This window comes from Python bivittatus, unplaced genomic scaffold, assembly GCF_059951505.1.
Source record: "Python bivittatus isolate LINGU-HERP-01145 unplaced genomic scaffold, Pbiv_v1 ctg000980_np1212, whole genome shotgun sequence".
Taxonomy (NCBI): Eukaryota; Metazoa; Chordata; class Lepidosauria; order Squamata; family Pythonidae; genus Python; species Python bivittatus.
In genome coordinates, this window is record NW_028277125.1 from 21,752,642 (window position 1) to 21,769,050 (window position 16,409).

The 16,409-nt window shown below is 40.1% G+C and overlaps 1 protein-coding gene across 3 annotated transcripts in view; it reads right to left on the reverse strand.

Annotated features, from left to right (window-relative positions):
- Positions 1–6,670: 6,670 nt before the first annotated feature.
- The window catches only part of KCNAB1 (potassium voltage-gated channel subfamily A regulatory beta subunit 1), a 169,519-nt gene continuing 159,780 nt past the window's right edge, over positions 6,671–16,409 (reverse strand). For all 3 annotated transcript variants that reach the window (XM_007426302.3, XM_015887756.2, XM_007426301.2), the window contains 6 exons: positions 15,349–15,434; positions 14,336–14,456; positions 13,289–13,383; positions 9,367–9,487; positions 7,555–7,643; positions 6,671–7,376 (listed from right to left, as the gene is read on the reverse strand). In XM_007426302.3, coding sequence (XP_007426364.2) covers positions 7,287–7,376; positions 7,555–7,643; positions 9,367–9,487; positions 13,289–13,383; positions 14,336–14,456; positions 15,349–15,434 — 602 coding nt within the window. In that variant the 3' untranslated portion in view covers positions 6,671–7,286. The remainder of the gene's footprint in view (positions 7,377–7,554; positions 7,644–9,366; positions 9,488–13,288; positions 13,384–14,335; positions 14,457–15,348; positions 15,435–16,409) is intronic.

Consider the following 16,409-nt stretch of genomic DNA (forward strand, 5'->3'; position numbering starts at 1 on the left):
GTTCTAGTTAACCCCACATATCCCTTTTAATAGAACTGCACATGACTCTAAGGTGATCAGATAAATTATTCTGTAGACCACAGCAATCTGTGGGAACTTGACTATTAACACACTTTTTAGTTTTCAAGTTCTCACGAGACACCTTGCTGCTTTTGCTTCAATAGACTATTAATACCTTTTGCTGTGGCAACTGACGTGTTAAACAAGATCAGCTGTGTGTAATTGTTTAAAGTGCTAATAAAAAGTAATGCTCTTCATATAACAAACAGAAACAAGGAATGAAACTGTAGCAGTGACAAAGTATTCACTTAATAGAAGATTCAGTTAAAGAGAGTTATGTTTGCCTGCCACTGGAGACACTGCATACTTGCTGGCATTGCAGTGTAGTAGTTCATGGGCTAAAAAAGTTGTGTATGTAGGATAGATGCAGGAACAGCAGCAATCACAATGAAAATGGGCACACGAAACAGTGGTCCAGTACTGTAATGACAGTCTCAGCACAGAAGTTACATTATTTAATGTGTAGTGAACATTTTCAAGCATTGGGGCACATAATATGGGATGCATGCATCTGTGAAGGGGTATTTTTTTAAAGATGATGTCAGGAAAGTGGAAAGTGGTTTCATTAAATAGAGAAAGTGTTTAGTGCTTGATAATAAGGAATATTCTAATTAGGGTACATGAAGGGATGGTGATAGGCTGACTAAAAAGGGGAATGTGTGGTGAGAAAATTAGTGAAGGCAGAGATTAAGAACATGGATTGCAGGAGAACGTACTTCGCCAATTGTGAAGCTGGACAAGACTGGAAGGCAGATGAACAGGGTTCACATAATCATGCTGTGCTGGAAAATCACATGCAATGGGAGCAGTAGCAAGACAGCAAAAGTATGGTTTGCTTTGTGTCGCACTCTGGAAGATGGATGTGGGCTGTGGGCTCCATCTAGTGGTCTCCAGTTATTTGGTGAACAGTGGAGGACTTGTGTGTGCTGGCAGTGGACGTAGAGAGTTGTTAGACTGCCATTGGAACTCGGTGCTGTCCAAAAAATATGAAATAACCTGGACACATCTGGCTGGAGAAGAGAAAAAGTCATGATGGATAGAGTTGGAATAGTGGAAGAAGAGTGAGCTAAGGTTAGAGAATTTTATTCGGAAGGGAGTGAAAGGGTTGAAGGGAAGAGTGAAGAAATACTGAAGGAATTGGAAAGTTAGGTTGAATGAGAAAAAACTCTTCCCTTGAGTGGCAGATGGGATGCTGAGTTGAGGGCCCCTTGCAGTAAGCGAATGGGTTGGTGGATGCCACTGAAATGCCACGTCTAGAGGAGAATAGGGAAAGACCAAAGGGACAAGGAAATCTGATAAAAAGTGGGTCATAGGAAGTGGGGGGAAGAGTGAGAGTTGAGGGCATGTGGAGATTCTGTAGAATAATGTTGCACAGATTCAGTCTCCTGAGATGGAGGAGGGGTGAGGAAATAGTTGAAACAGGGAAGAGGGGAGGATCATGATAGCGGCAGGCAGAGAATGATACAGTGGGAGAAGTAGGGAAAGCCATCAGAGAGGGAAGGAGATTGCCACTCTATGGCCAATCTCTCCTCCTTGCCCTTTTTCTCATCTCAGGAGCTGGGTTTCCAAACTGCAAAGCAAGAGTGAGGATGGGAGCTGAGATATTCTCATCTGGATTCAGGTATTGAAGCAACCTGAGTTACAAGGTAGGCAGTGGGGGAGGAGTGGTGCTTGTGCATCAGGAAATAATGGAGGTTAATAGAACTGGATGGTTCCTAGAAACTCTGCTCCACAGGTTGCAGGACTGTCCAACCAGCTGTGGATCCTGAAGAAGGGGGCACAGTCCTTGGTGAGATGAGCTATGCTACCTGCTGACTGTTTCCCTGTCCTATCTGCTTAGTATGAGTTGCCAGGAAGGACAGAGGTGTGGGTCGGGGCTATGGTTAATGGCTCACTGTAGATGGGATGGGATGGTCCCAGAAGAGGGCTCTAGTGCACTTCCTCTTCAAGGGGTCAGGTTTGGACCTGCTCTACTGGACAACTATTGCCTGGTCTCCAACCCTCCCTATATGGTTTATGACCTGATTACTTGCAAAACTTTGCTCCAAGCAGAATCTGCCTACCCAAGGGATACCAGAAGAACCTACAACTGAGGATCCCCACTCCTCATGAGGTGTGGTGAGAGGGGACTTTGAGGTGTGCATTCTCCACCAGAGCGACTCTCCTGTGAGCCAAAAGTAAGTTACCCTAAAAATAAGATCTCCATACTCCTTTTAATATTTTGAAACCTTGTTAAGATCTGGCTGTTTTGAAGGATTTTGAGGGGGTTGAGGAGTGAAAGGGAGATTGTATTGGGATGTGCAATGGCAATGGTTACTATTATTAAATATTACTTATGATATTTATTTTGTTATTGATATTATATACACTAGCTTTTGCAAACCACATACAGTGGGGCAAAAAAGTATTTAGTCAGCCACCAATTGTGCAAGTTCTCCCACTTAAAAAGATGAGAGAGGCCTGTAATTTTCATCATAGGTATACCTCAACTATGAGAGACAAAATGGGGGAAAAAATCCAGAAAATCACATTGTCTGATTTTTAAAGAATTTATTTGCAAATCATGGTGGAAAATAAGTATTTGGTCACCTACAAACAAGCAAGATGTCTGGCTCTCAGAGACCTGTAACTACTTCTTTAAGAGGCTCCTCTGTCCTCCACTCGTTACCTGTAGTAATGGCACCTGTTTGACCTTGTTATCAGTATAAAAGACCCCTGTCCACAACCTCAAACATTCACACTCCAAACTCCACTATGGCCAAGACCAAAGAGCTGTCGAAGGACACCAGAAACAAAATTGTAGACCTGCACCAGGCTGGGAAGACTGAATCTGCAATAGGCAAGCAGCTTGGTGTGAAGAAATCAACTGTGGGAGCAATAATTAGACAATGGAAGACATACAAGACCACTGATAATCTCCCACAATCTGGGGCTCCACGCAAGATCTCACCCCGTGGGGTCAAAATGATCACAAGAACGGTGAGCAAAAATCCCAGAACCACATGGGGGGACCTAGTGAATGACCTGCAGAGAGCTGGGACCAAAGTAACAAAGGCTACCATCAGTAACACACTACGCCGCCAGGGACTCAAATCCTGCAGTGCCAGGCGTGTCCCCCTGCTTAAGCCAGTACATGTCCGGGCCCGTCTGAAGTTTGCTAGAGAGCATTTGGATGATGCAGAAGAGGATTGGGAGAATGTCATATGGTCAGATGAAACCAAAGTAGAACGTTTTGGTCTAAACTCAACTCGTTGTGTTTGGAGGAGAGAGAATGCTGAGTTGCATCCAAAGAACACCATACCTACTGTGAAGCATGGGGGTGGAAACATCATGCTTTGGGGCTGTTTTTCTGCAAAGGGACCAGGACGACTGATCCGTGTAAAGGAAAGAATGTATGGGGCCATGTATCGTGAGATTTTGAGTGAACACCTCCTTCCATCAGCAAGGGCATTGAAGATGAAACGTGGCTGGGTCTTTCAGCATGACAATGATCCCAAACACAGCGCCTGGGCAACGAAGGAGTGGCTTTGTAAGAAGCATTTCAAGGTCCTGGAGTGGCCTAGCCAGTCTCCAGATCTCAACCCCATGGAAAACCTTTGGAGGGAGTTGAAAGTCCGTGTTGCCCAGCGACAGCCCCAAAACATCACTGCTCTAGAGGAGATCTGCATGGAGGAATGGGCCAAAATACCAGCCACAGTGTGTGAAAACCTTGTGAAGTCTTACAGAAAACGTTTGACCTCTGTCATTGCCAACAAAGGATATATAACAAAGTATTGAGATGAACTTTTGATATTGACCAAATACTTATTTTCCACCATGATTTGCAAATAAATTCTTTAAAAATCAGACAATGTGATTTTCTGGATTTTTTTCCCCATTTTGTCTCTCATAGTTGAGGTATACCTATGATGAAAATTACAGGCCTCTCTCATCTTTTTAAGTGGGAGAACTTGCACAACTGGTGGCTGACTAAATACTTTTTTGCCCTACTGTATATTGATTGAAGTAGCATAAAAACACATTAAATCTTCAGATTTGCAGAAATCTGCTAAAAATAGTACTTTGCTAGAGGCATTAAACTCTTTGCCAAGTATCTGTGTATTACAGGTGTGCAGTATTCAAATCCAAAATGGGCACCCTCTCTGTTGGCTCCTCCTTAAAGAAGCCATGCCTTTTTCTGGGTTTGAACAGTAGCTGCACAAGCTTGATGTAAGGAAGAGTTCAGGAGGTGGTGATATGTGGTGTGTTCTAGGTCCAAAGCACCCTTGCCTGTTTCAGATCCAATGCCACACACATCAAATTTGTATTATCTTACCTGGAGAAGTACCAATGAATAACATTTCTCATTATGAAGCAACACATTATTTTAAATTAGCATCCTCGGGCTCTTGGAGAAATAGTTTGTTTTTATTTTGCAACATACACCTTCTTAAAGGGAAAAAAGTAATTTTGAAGTAATACATTAAAACAGCACTGAATCCTCAGAATGTTTTCCTTTCCTGCTCAAAAATCAGTAGATCCAGTCATACATTCAGGGCACAAAATGCCTTTATTGGGTCCAAGCTGAAGTAGAAAGCAGTTCCTAGTATATAGCAATTGAATTAATTTACATAGAATACTGAAGTAAATAGACATATTAAAAGGGGGGTGGAGGTGGGGAATCCATTCTTTAAAATCCCAGGCGCTTCCATAGTTAAACTCTGTTCATAGGATTGCCATATGAAATTTCAAACAAGAGGAACATGCTGGATGTAGAGGTTGTGGTTGAGAAACTTCAGAAAAGTATATGCAGGTGTTCCTTGCCCTAATCTAGACAAGCATCATGGAAGTGCTGTTCTTTTCACTTCAGGAGCTAGACACATTATAGCCTACTGGTTCCACTGAAGTGAATAGACAATGCTGTTCTAAATTGGGAAGATCTGTATTAAAGCTCTGCCATCTGTAGTAGAAAATGGGGAATATGCAATACATACTAGATTCTCAGCATTTTAAAGCACTGCAGTAGTTTGGATCTTGGCCATAATTTGCAGCCCTATAAATATTTAGCAAGAGGAAATTCCCACTGGAACTTTTAAACATTTTAAAAGTGCACAGGATTGCACCATTAGACCGTATAATATTCTGGCAATGCAAGATCATTTTCACACAGTAAAAAAGTGGTACTCTCTAGCCAAAGACTTAGCAACCCTAAGAAACCTCTTAAGTGCATGCAGTTTTATTCTGTTAGAGCAAGGGTCCTCAGCTGTCACAGTAGTTATCATAACCCATGGAAAAATTGGCTTTTTCTGGAATGTAATGCGCATGAAATGAAGACACCTTGGTACAGTTCACTCCCCGTTGTGTTAAAGGACAGATCTAAATATCTATAACCAACAAAAGCAAAATACAGAAGAAAAAAATACAAGTGTGGTTAATAGTTTGAAATTACACAGTTTTGAGGCCCAAATAATAGCTGTCTTCCTGAAGTACCAGGCTAATTTTGGACTTAAAAGCTTACCCGGCTTGGGTCTTGAATGGAGGACCACATGGGAATCCAGGCTGTTGGCCAGAGATTTCCAACCATTTCCTTCCTTACAATTGCCAAGAAAATTGCATGGTTGTGTCCATCTGAAGTATCTTTCATTGAATGGAAACCTGTAAATAAAGTCTGGCAAGTGTCACAGAATAGATTCCTTTGGTGCATATGGATGCCCATGTCCTGTTTGTACAGATTCCCAGTATCTGGTGCCCTCATTTCTCAGCTTGCTTTTGCTGGCTTTTAGCCACAAGGCTGCAACAGGATGATTGTGTGCAAATAAAAGTAGTAGCTTTTAGTATGCCACAACAAATGCATGCCACAGAGTCTGCACCAAATTTTAGAATGCAGCCCTGGCATTCACTAGTCTGGCTTAATACTTGGCCGTTTTTACTATTCAGATGCACAGGATGACTGAAAACTCAGAGCAATTACCCCTGCTTAGTCAAATGCTCGAGTAATAATAGTTACAGATACAGTTTACAAATGGAATGGGGGAGGGAAGGGAATTGAGCAGACAAAAATCTGAGGATTTCATTGAACTATGATAAAGTACTCTCATCTACATGACTATCAGAAAATTATAGAGCTCTACACACTATATACATTTATTATACAGTTGCCTAGACATTGCCAAAAAGATTTTAATAAAAGAGCATTTAACTACAGCATTTCAATTTCCATTTCTGTATTAACAATAATTTTTCTCTTAATTTCACTGGCTAAGTGTTCTTCAGTGAACATCTTACAGTAATTTCCAGATATCTGCTCACTTCAGTACTTCCATTTGAGAAAGCAACTTGGCTTTTTAAAAAAATGCATTACAATCCAGCCAAAATCACTTTAAAATTATAGCATTCTTGCACTGTGCTTCAGGCAAAAAAGCTCCCAGAATGCCATAATGGCTTATATATGATCAATAAAAACAAGTTAGTCCTGCCTGCAGGTTTACAGTCTAAATCTTGCTTATAGGTGCTTGGCTGGAACATACACATTGATGTTTGTTTGTTTGTTTTAAACAAATGGCAGACGTAGACGCCAATCTCTAATTCTTCAATTGTTTTTCCTGTCTTTAAATAGTAAGCCCTTCTTTCAGCCAAAACCCAAACTAGACAGTTTATCTAGAAATCAATTCTGTTTAAAAAATGCAAATGGAAAATCTTTGAACTTACATATTCTTAAGATAGCTTGAAGAATCTATATACCTGAAATTGTCTAAGCCTTCATCTATATCTGGCTTTTTGTTTATTGAAAAAATATATCTATACATCCTTCTTTTTATTTTCAAGTACCTAAGGCTTAGAAATCTTTGATTCTTTACATTTATATTTTCACTTCATAAAGAAGAAGAAAGAAAAATAAGATTCAGCGGGGTTACAATCTGTTAGGAAAATTCTGCACAAACCCCAGTGAATTTAATGTTTCTGCATTTTTTTGTATTTTTCATTCCTCAATTAGAGTCAAATTGATTTTAGTCAAGATTAAATCCTAACTCTTAAGATTTGATTTTTTAAAAAAGAATAAAGACAATTTTAATTGTTTAGAGAGATCAACTGTGTTTCTGAATTTTGGTGGAACATACCACCTTGGAGGATCTAGTAAATTACAACTGCAGAGAAATTTTTATTATAACTGGATAGTATCAACTCAGTACACTACTATGTACAGAGCAGTTTTTTAGCCATGCAGTCCAGACTAATCATGCAGTACATTAGGATCTGTAGTCCTTCTTGCAGTAGGGTTTGTTCCCCAAAATATTATCAATTTCATTCACAATGTGAGATGTCATCTTTGGAAGAACCTGTAGGCAAAGAAGCATACATGTACTTTAACTAGTGTTGCTCTGTGCTTTTGAAAAACAGGTTAACATTCCATTTCAAAGGAGCACAAGAAAAGTTCAGTTTTGTAATGAATTTAATTTCCATATGGTGATAATTCTTTTTGCTTTGGCTAATCCCCAAGAAAGCCTTTGTACTTGCCTGTATGGCACCGAGATTTTCTATCAATTGCTCTGCGTTGGATGATCCAAGGAGAACAGAACTCACACCTTCATTACGAAGACACCATGCTGGGAACATGGGAAATAACATAATTGTTAAAATTCTGACCAGCAGTATATTTCAGGCAACAATCAAGACTGATTGATTAGAACATTTCTAGATAGAACATTTTGGAGTCAGCAAAGATAATACTGAATTGGCAAACTTAATTCCCAGAAACTTTATGAGGCCTTTCACCTCACCATTGTTATTTTTAGTGAAGCATTTCTTAACTGCCTTTCAAAACTGCAGTCTTTCCACAGCATCTAGCAGTTCAGTTCTGTATCATTTCAATAAGTTCATAAAAACATACATTAATTAGTTTACAGTAATTCAGTAACAAGTTAGTTAAAGCAGGATATATAACAAATGTTCAATGAAATGTTGAAGAAAATATACTTTAATTACCTTTCATAAATGCCAAAGGTTTCTGCTAAGTTTCAAAACTATTGTATAGTATAAGGTTGGCTTTACTATACGTTTGGGTTTAACTCATTTATGAAAGATTCTCTTTGTAAGAACGAATGTAAATTGTGACTATTACCTGCAGCTTGCCATTCATTTTCGTAGGCATTAATGAGCCATGCACATTTTGTGTTGTTGATATTCTGCAAATGAGATAACTTGCCACACTGATGCAGTTTTGTATTTAATGGACATTCATGAAGATTACAATCTCGCTGTAAATACCTATCAAAGGTAGTGTATACTTGTGGAACTACCTAAATAAGGAGCATCCTTATTAATGGAATCTTTGCTCCATATCATGTTGTTAACTTAAATAATGAAATGGCTTTTTCAGTGGTGGCAATTAGCAGCACTCTGGAAGATTTAGTTGGCTTCTGCTTTCATTTATCAGGTGAGGCATGTTTCCTTTCCTTAGATTGCTTCCGCTGCTGCTGCTTTTCTTTTAAACTTCGCTGACTAGGGCTTCATTTGCAGTTATGGTCTGTGAGCTTCTTTGGCTGTGGGTGGACTTGAACCTAGGTCTCTCCAGTCCTGTGCCATTCCAATACACTTATTTCAGTTCATTTTAACTATGGCTATAATTCCATGCTTAGATTTAAAAAGGTGCCACTAAAATTACTTCAACATCGGAAGTATAAGTAAAGCAGACCCCCCCCCCCCAAACAATGGGATTTAAATCATGAGTACTTTAAGGCCTGCTGCTTTTGATGAGCAATCCTTAGCACAGTTAAATCTGGCTTTTAATGGAAGTAATTGAAGAAATGGCAAGTAGCTAGTGCTGTGTTCCATGAGCCATTTTCCATTTTCTCTTGACTGGAGAGAGTCTCTTCTATGATGATGATGATGGACTATGACTTATAACTACAGCTGCACCCAAGGTAGGTATGCTTCCTGGTTCAGAAATATTGCTCTATCAATATACAACATATATTCACCTTATTAATTAACTTAAATTTACACAATCAGCATATATTTAATTGGGGTTACAGAACCCAAGCTTTATTTTTTTTTCTTGCATCTTATCCTGGGATGCAGACAGCATTAGCACTTTTACATAAGCAAATAAATGCATAAATAAATAAAATTATGAGGTCAGTGGCAAATTCTGAAAGATAGCAATGACTTGTTTTTAAAATATGCCATTCTATTGCCTTTTTGTACAAATGATTACATACAGTTTGTTCCTCTACATGAGAACAAGCTTATAATGTCAACATAGTCAAGCATCACTAAGCAAGAGAGAGAAAAAACAAGGGACTGAGAGAGGTCCCCCAAATTCCTCACCGACTGCTAGCTGAGGTAGTGTGCATCCAAGACGTTCAGCAATTGGGAAAAGTTCTTTCAGCTTTGTTTGTTGCTTTCTCCCTTCCTCGCTCACAATTTTCTCCTTTAGCCACTGATAGCACTAGCAAATCAAAGCACAACAAAAGACAATCTTAAAATTTAAATCCAGACATGTGAATTTCAACTCACAGAATTTCCGCCTGGTTGTCATGCTAGCTGGGAATTACACATGTTGAGGTTCAGCACATATGCGGGGCACCACATTGGAGAAGGCTGGTTTACATCAGCCTTTAATTCTCACCTTCATATATATTCATCACTGTTATTTTAGAGTCTTATGAGAAAATTTATGTATTATACACACCATGAATATTGGTGACATTCTGAATGCATACACCTACACAGCCTGGTTACTGAATGAACCCACTTTCTGGCTTCATTCAACATACTGAATCAATAAAGTAACCAAACAACTTGGATTTGCACTCACACAGAAAAAGAACCACAGTTATTATTAACCAAAGTTAGCAAGTTGTGTGAACATGTTACTATTGTGTAGTAGAGAGAGAAGGAATTTATGATCTTCCAGATATTGAAATGCAATTCCCAACAGCTCTGACCAATCTGGCTAATGGTGAGGGTGGCTGAAAACTCTGGTTCAACATCCAGAAGGACTCAGATTTTTATCCATACTGTGACCTTTCCCTGATATCATTAGTAAGTGTAGCCATTAACCATACAATGACCAGTACTCATGAACAAAATTGTTCTAACAAGAATGGTTGGGGGTTGGGAGGTAGGTTTACTTTTATGTTGTTTTTAACCCAATATATTTAATTCATGTGCCTAATATGAGCTAAGCATAACAAAATCATTTGTCTGTCAATCTCTTGTACTGGAGAAGTCCATCTGAGATGTGGGGCTGTGAAGACTGCTTTTTAATACACCACAATAATTGCAATGCATTGTGTCATCCTTCAAAATGGCAAACAACTTCTACATTGTTGCCAAGAAAATTGTCTAGACATAGGTGAAATATTTAGACAAGTTTGGATGCCAACTGACTAGATTCCCAGGTCAGAAGGCATGTCTTTAATTACTTGGGGAAAATGTTGAACTTTCACAACTGGAAGTGATGATGTGGCCTGACCAGAGCCAGAAGGAAGTCTGGTTACTGATGGTGCCAGCTCTGAAAAAACAGTTCTTTGTTTTACAAGTACACATAATTACTTGTAAAAGTACACATAGTTGGAAGAGGAAATAGAAAAAGCATCAACAAAAGCAGAAATGAAGTATATTGATTTGGATGTTCTATGAATGAACTTAAATGGTCTGGAATAAGCCATTTTAAATCAGATGATTAGATGATTCAGACAAGACAATAGAAAGAACCAGAATGGCAATGATATTCAAAAAAGATATTGCTAAGAATGAGCTTAGCTATAATCCAATAAATGATAGGTTCTTATCTAGTAGAATTAATGGCTAACCAGTAGACATCAATGTTATACTGATGTATGCATTTAATGCAAATGCAGTGGTTGAAGAGACTGAGAAATTCTATGGCAAATTGTAAAATGGCAAACTGCAATGTCTAGAAACAACACAGTGTCACTAATGGGTGTTTGGAATGCAAAAGTTGGAGAAATGGAAGAACCTGGAACTATAGTTAGATTCCGACTGAATAAATGCAATAAAACAGAAGATGGGTAGAGTTTTGCAAAGAAGATCTTTGTTCATTGCTAACACTTGCTTCAAGCAACATAGATACAAACCCCACAAATGGAATACCAAGTGGACATCTATCTATCTATCTATCTATCTATCTATCTATCTATCTATCTATCTATCTATCTATCTATCAAATTTATATGGCCGCTCATCTCACAAGAAGTGACTCTGGGCAGCATATAACAATTAACTAAACCAATAAATATATAAAAAACAATCATTAAAAATATAAAACAGTCATTATTAAAATACAAACCACCAGGTACAGGAGAGAGTAAATTAAGCACAATGATGGAGCCGTCTTAGAATACCCCTGGTCCCCTGGGAACCCAGGCTTGATGACATAGCCAAGTCTTGAGAGACTTACAGAATATTAACAGGGATGGAGCTAACCTCACTCTTGTAGTGGGGGAGGGGGGAATGTTCTATAAGGTGGGTGCCATGGCAGAGAAGGCCCACTTCCTGGAACCCACCAAATGTAAGTCCCTAGCAGATGAGACCGGAAGCATGCCCTCTCTGCCAGATCTAACAGGACAGGCAGATGTAATTGGGGAGAGATGGTCCCTCAGCTAACCCAGACCCATGCAGGAAACCATGACTAGACAAGCTAATTCAACGTTATTGTAAGACTACATTAACAGAACTTTACAAGTCTCAAAGTACAAATCTCTCGCCCTCCCTATTTACTGCCTGAGTAGTTATGGCAGGTCCTCCTTAAGTTTCTTTCCCGGGCTGTTACTGTGTTGTGGACTCCTTTCTCTTTTAACTGATTGTTCTATAAGCAGCATCTCTTCCCCTTGTCTTCCAAGGTCACCTTCACATTCCATCACACATGCCATGAAGGGCTTCAGAGGTTAAAACCAGCACCTTGAACTGGATCCAGAAGCAAACTGGCAACCAATGCAGCTCGCAGAGCAGAGGTGTGACATGCTGTTCTAGAGGCATGCAACTGCCCATGCCGCTGCATTCTGTACTGATTGATGTTTCCAGATACTCCTCAAGGGCAGCCCCATGTAGAGAGCATAAGTGATTGTGAGCAGAGCCCCCCCCCCATCTAGGAATGGTGCAACTGGCACACGACATGAAGCTGTGCAAAGACCCTCCTAGCTATGTGACTGCCACCTGCTCCTCAAGCAGGAGTCATGAATCTAGGAGGATCCCCAGATTGCAAATGGGTCTGTCTGGGGCAGTGCAACCCCATCCAGCACTGAAGATGGTACAGTCCTAGAACCCAAAACCCAAAGCCACTCTGTCTTGCCAGGGTTCAGCTGAAGCCTGTTGTTCTCCATCCAGACCTTCACAGCCTCCACGCACTGGGATAAGACATTCACGGCATTGCTTAATTCACCAGGGGCAGAGATACATAACGAGAACGGATGAGCTCACCCAATGGCTTCATGTAGATGTTGAATAGGAGAGGAGAGAGCACCAAACCCTGCAGCACCCCACATAGTAGGGGCCAGGGGTGGGATCTCTCCTCCCCAATCACCACTGAGTGGAATTGACCCCAGAGAAAGGAGGCAAACGAGCACAACACTGTGCTGTCCACCCCCAATCCTCTGAGCTGATCCAGGATAACGTGGTTGATGGTATCGAAAGCCACAGAGAGGTCACGTAGGGCAAGGATAGATGCACAACTTCCACTCTACCATCACCAGAGGTCATTGAAAAGTGCAACCAATGCCGTTTCTGTCCCATATCCAGGCCTGAACCCTGGCTGAAAGGGATCCAGGTAATGTTGGAATAAACCTAGCTATATATTAGGAAGTAGAAGATAGAAAAGTGCAATCCAGTCAGCCAGGACACTTTCTGAGGCAGAGTATGGAGCCAGTCATGATTACTAGATCAGAATATATGGATTAAACAACAACAACAACAAAAAACTCAAAGAGAAGTTATCTTGTCAGAATAGAAGATCAACCTAAGGAACAAATTCAGTATGCTTATGTGTAAGAAAATCTGATGAACTATGGGAAGAAATAAGAGACATTGGGAAACCTGAGATTTCTTCTAGAGACAAGGATACACATTGTCCCCCATATCTATTTATAGTAAGTATTGTATGTTGTTATATTGTAGGAATGGAAGTTGCTGGAGGAAGACGGTCATGGTTCTGGGGACAAAAATAGTTCAGGACTCAGGTGAAGCTCTTTGTGAGGCAGGTTGCCCAGGTAGCCTGTGGAACAAGTACCTTCAAGGATGCCCTTGATCCTTCAGGGATTCCACTGGCATATTTTCCTGAGATAATCCCACAAGCAAGTGGAGACCAAGTCATTGCTCCAACTCCTACAGAACAATCAATGAGACAAGACCGCAGTAACATTACAGATTATATAAATTAATACAAACCATTTTAAAACCCCAAACAATAAAAGTTCAGAAACCATTTATCTAAGAAAAGCTACATAGTTTGGAGGCTTAGAAAATGTCCAGTCAGGAAAAAGATTAGAGATTTTTCAAAATAATGCATTCTATATGAAAAATGAATACGATTTTATCCTACAGGTAGTCCTTGCTTAACAGCTGTTCGAAGTTATGATGGTGCTAAAAAAGTTACGACCAGTGCCCAAAGTTATGACCATTGCTGTGCCCCTGCAGTCATGTGATTGCGATCCAGGCAGTTGGCAATCAGGTCACACTAGTGACAGTTGCAGCATCCCGGTAAGCAAAATCAATGGGGAACTGCATGATTCACTTAACAACCATGGTGATTTGCTTAACAACTGCTGCAAAAAAGGTGGTAAAATCAGAACTGGTCATGTGATGATTGGTTAAAGACCGCATCACTTAGCAATCTAAATTCTGGACCCAATTGTGGTCATTAAGTGAGGACTACCCGTATGTTATGCAAGCACCAGTTCCATGTGGGAATCTCAGAGACCAGAATAAAGCAGTTGTGCAATTTAGTGCCTATTTTCTTGAAGATGAGCCCCAGTCTTTTCACAGAGGCGTACTTCTTTGAAAGCAGATTTAGGATTACAACCTCAGACCCTTTGGGATGAGAAAACGAAGATCCGTAGTTTTGAAATAGGTCAGAAAAAAAGCTGCTGCCATAGCAGAGTAGCCCTGCTGCCAATTCCTTCCTTGCATAGGGATAATTCCTCCAGGCATGAAATCTACTGTACCTGTGATAATGATTAAACAGCAGGGGATGGGCACTGTCTCTGAGTATATGCGTTCGGCATGAAAAGGATTCATTTCTCATTCCGTTACGAAAGACGCCGCCTTGGAACATTACCTATCTTGTGGTATAATTCCGGCAACTGAACCTCTACTTTCTCTCTTTGGAATATGTGGTATTCTGCCTGTTCACAAACCGGCGGGATCATATTAAACTGTCTTGCTACCGAATACGCTTCCTGTTGAGAATCAATCACAAAAGAAAAATACATTAGCAGGGAGAATTCTTCAGCCATAAAATCATACGTCAGTCAAACCCACTCTTCCTCCTTCCCCGTTCAAGTGTCCTTATTAAGGACCTGACACTTGGTCTACTTGGTGAATAGATTAAAAATATTTTGACCAGTGAAAAAGGCACCACTCTGACTTATAAATTAAAGAAAAAAAAAAGTATACAAAAAACTGCAGAATGCATTCTCTTGTGGATGACAAAACATCATTTGTAAACACTCATGTGCAGTAAGGCCCATTATGTAAACAATTATATCCGGTAGCGGCCGTGAATGCACTATGGCAATGTACAAATTGAAATGATGATTAGAAAGCTACATTTTGAAAAGCAAGTGTGGCTTCAGTTGCTGGCTAACAGCATATGAAACAGCTCTTGAATTATAAAGCGGTTACAGGAACATACAAATCAATGTATGTTGGGAAAAGGTATCTAAGAATGCACAGTGAAGATGGAGGTCTATGTCAAGTTGATCATCCATCTCACTGATGCATTGTTAATCCCTCTAAGCAGTGCCCTGCTTGTCATTCTTCTTTGGGGGACAAAGGAGGAATTGTAGAGAGAGTTAATATTGGGGTCAATTCCAGTGTTTCTACAATTTATTCAGAAGTGATAACCTAGGAGATGCAGGTATTAATCTCTCAGTATTATAATGTTTTCCCACAAAGAAAATACAGGAGGAAAATGCTTGATGACAGCATCATGTACATGGCCCACAAAAGTGAGAGCATAAAAGCACAGCTATTTCACGCCAGGTTTCTAAGTGGAGCTATTCTTGATGTTTGATTAAACATGAATTAGGTGATTAAGCATTATTGCTCATTCTTGAAAAGCTAGTTTACCATGATCTCCATGGCACTCCAGCGGGAAGTCCCCCAATACATTGTCATCCCCTGGTCAATCACGTGTGTCATTGCTCGGACGATCTCTAAATCAGAAAACAAAAGCAGAATTATGCAACAGTTGCTAATAGATAACAGTCTACTTCAGAGGCCAATATTTTCAACTTATGCAAGAGAAATGGAGTGTATACTGGTGCTGGCACTGCCTTCTTCCATTGCTAGCATCCTTCACGTTGATGCAGAAAATCTGTAAAGAAATTCTAACTGCATTCAGCTGAGCTGGGTTACAGTGCTGTACACAATCACAAATCCCGATCACAAAACATTTCCAGAAGCCTTTTAGATTTTCTGCAGGCCTTGCCCATGAATGTAGGGAAGCTGGGGATAGAGCGATAAGCAGGATTAGAGCCCTGGCTTTGTTCTTCCTCTCTCTTGATTTGTCTAACCTGAGGAGCAATAAATGTAACAAGATACACATTACAGTGGTGCAGAACATTCAAGACATGTTGGTCTGAAGGAAGCACCTCTCCTCAAAGATGGGAAACAGACACACCCCTCTAAAACTTTCCGAGGTCATCCTACATTTATGGGCATGAAAGGCTGCTTTGCATTACTGACAGTGTACGCAAAAATGCTATCTATGCACGCACACGCAGACACAGACAACCCAAGAAAACGCTTTGCAGTATTTATGCCGAAGAGCTTTGTATTGCATTGTCTTGTACATACATAGAGATTCATGTCCCTGTTATGTAGTTTACTGTTCTAAATGAATATAACTAATAGGTATCTTATATACAAGATATTACATAAGAATTGTTTTAAAAGATTTTTCAGACGTTCCCTATCAATACATCCACATTCAACTTGGCCAGTAGCCATCCTTAATGAAATCCACCCTTACTGGGAAGAAAGGAAAAGCTGCTAGCATAAAGCTTAGTCTTTCCTCATTTTTGTGCTGTTTCCCAAGAGTTCTGTGTTATAAAAAATAGTGAGAGAGGAATATGTATATCATGACCTCAGGAGAAGAAAAATCTGGCAGATGAAGAGGGGGTAACATT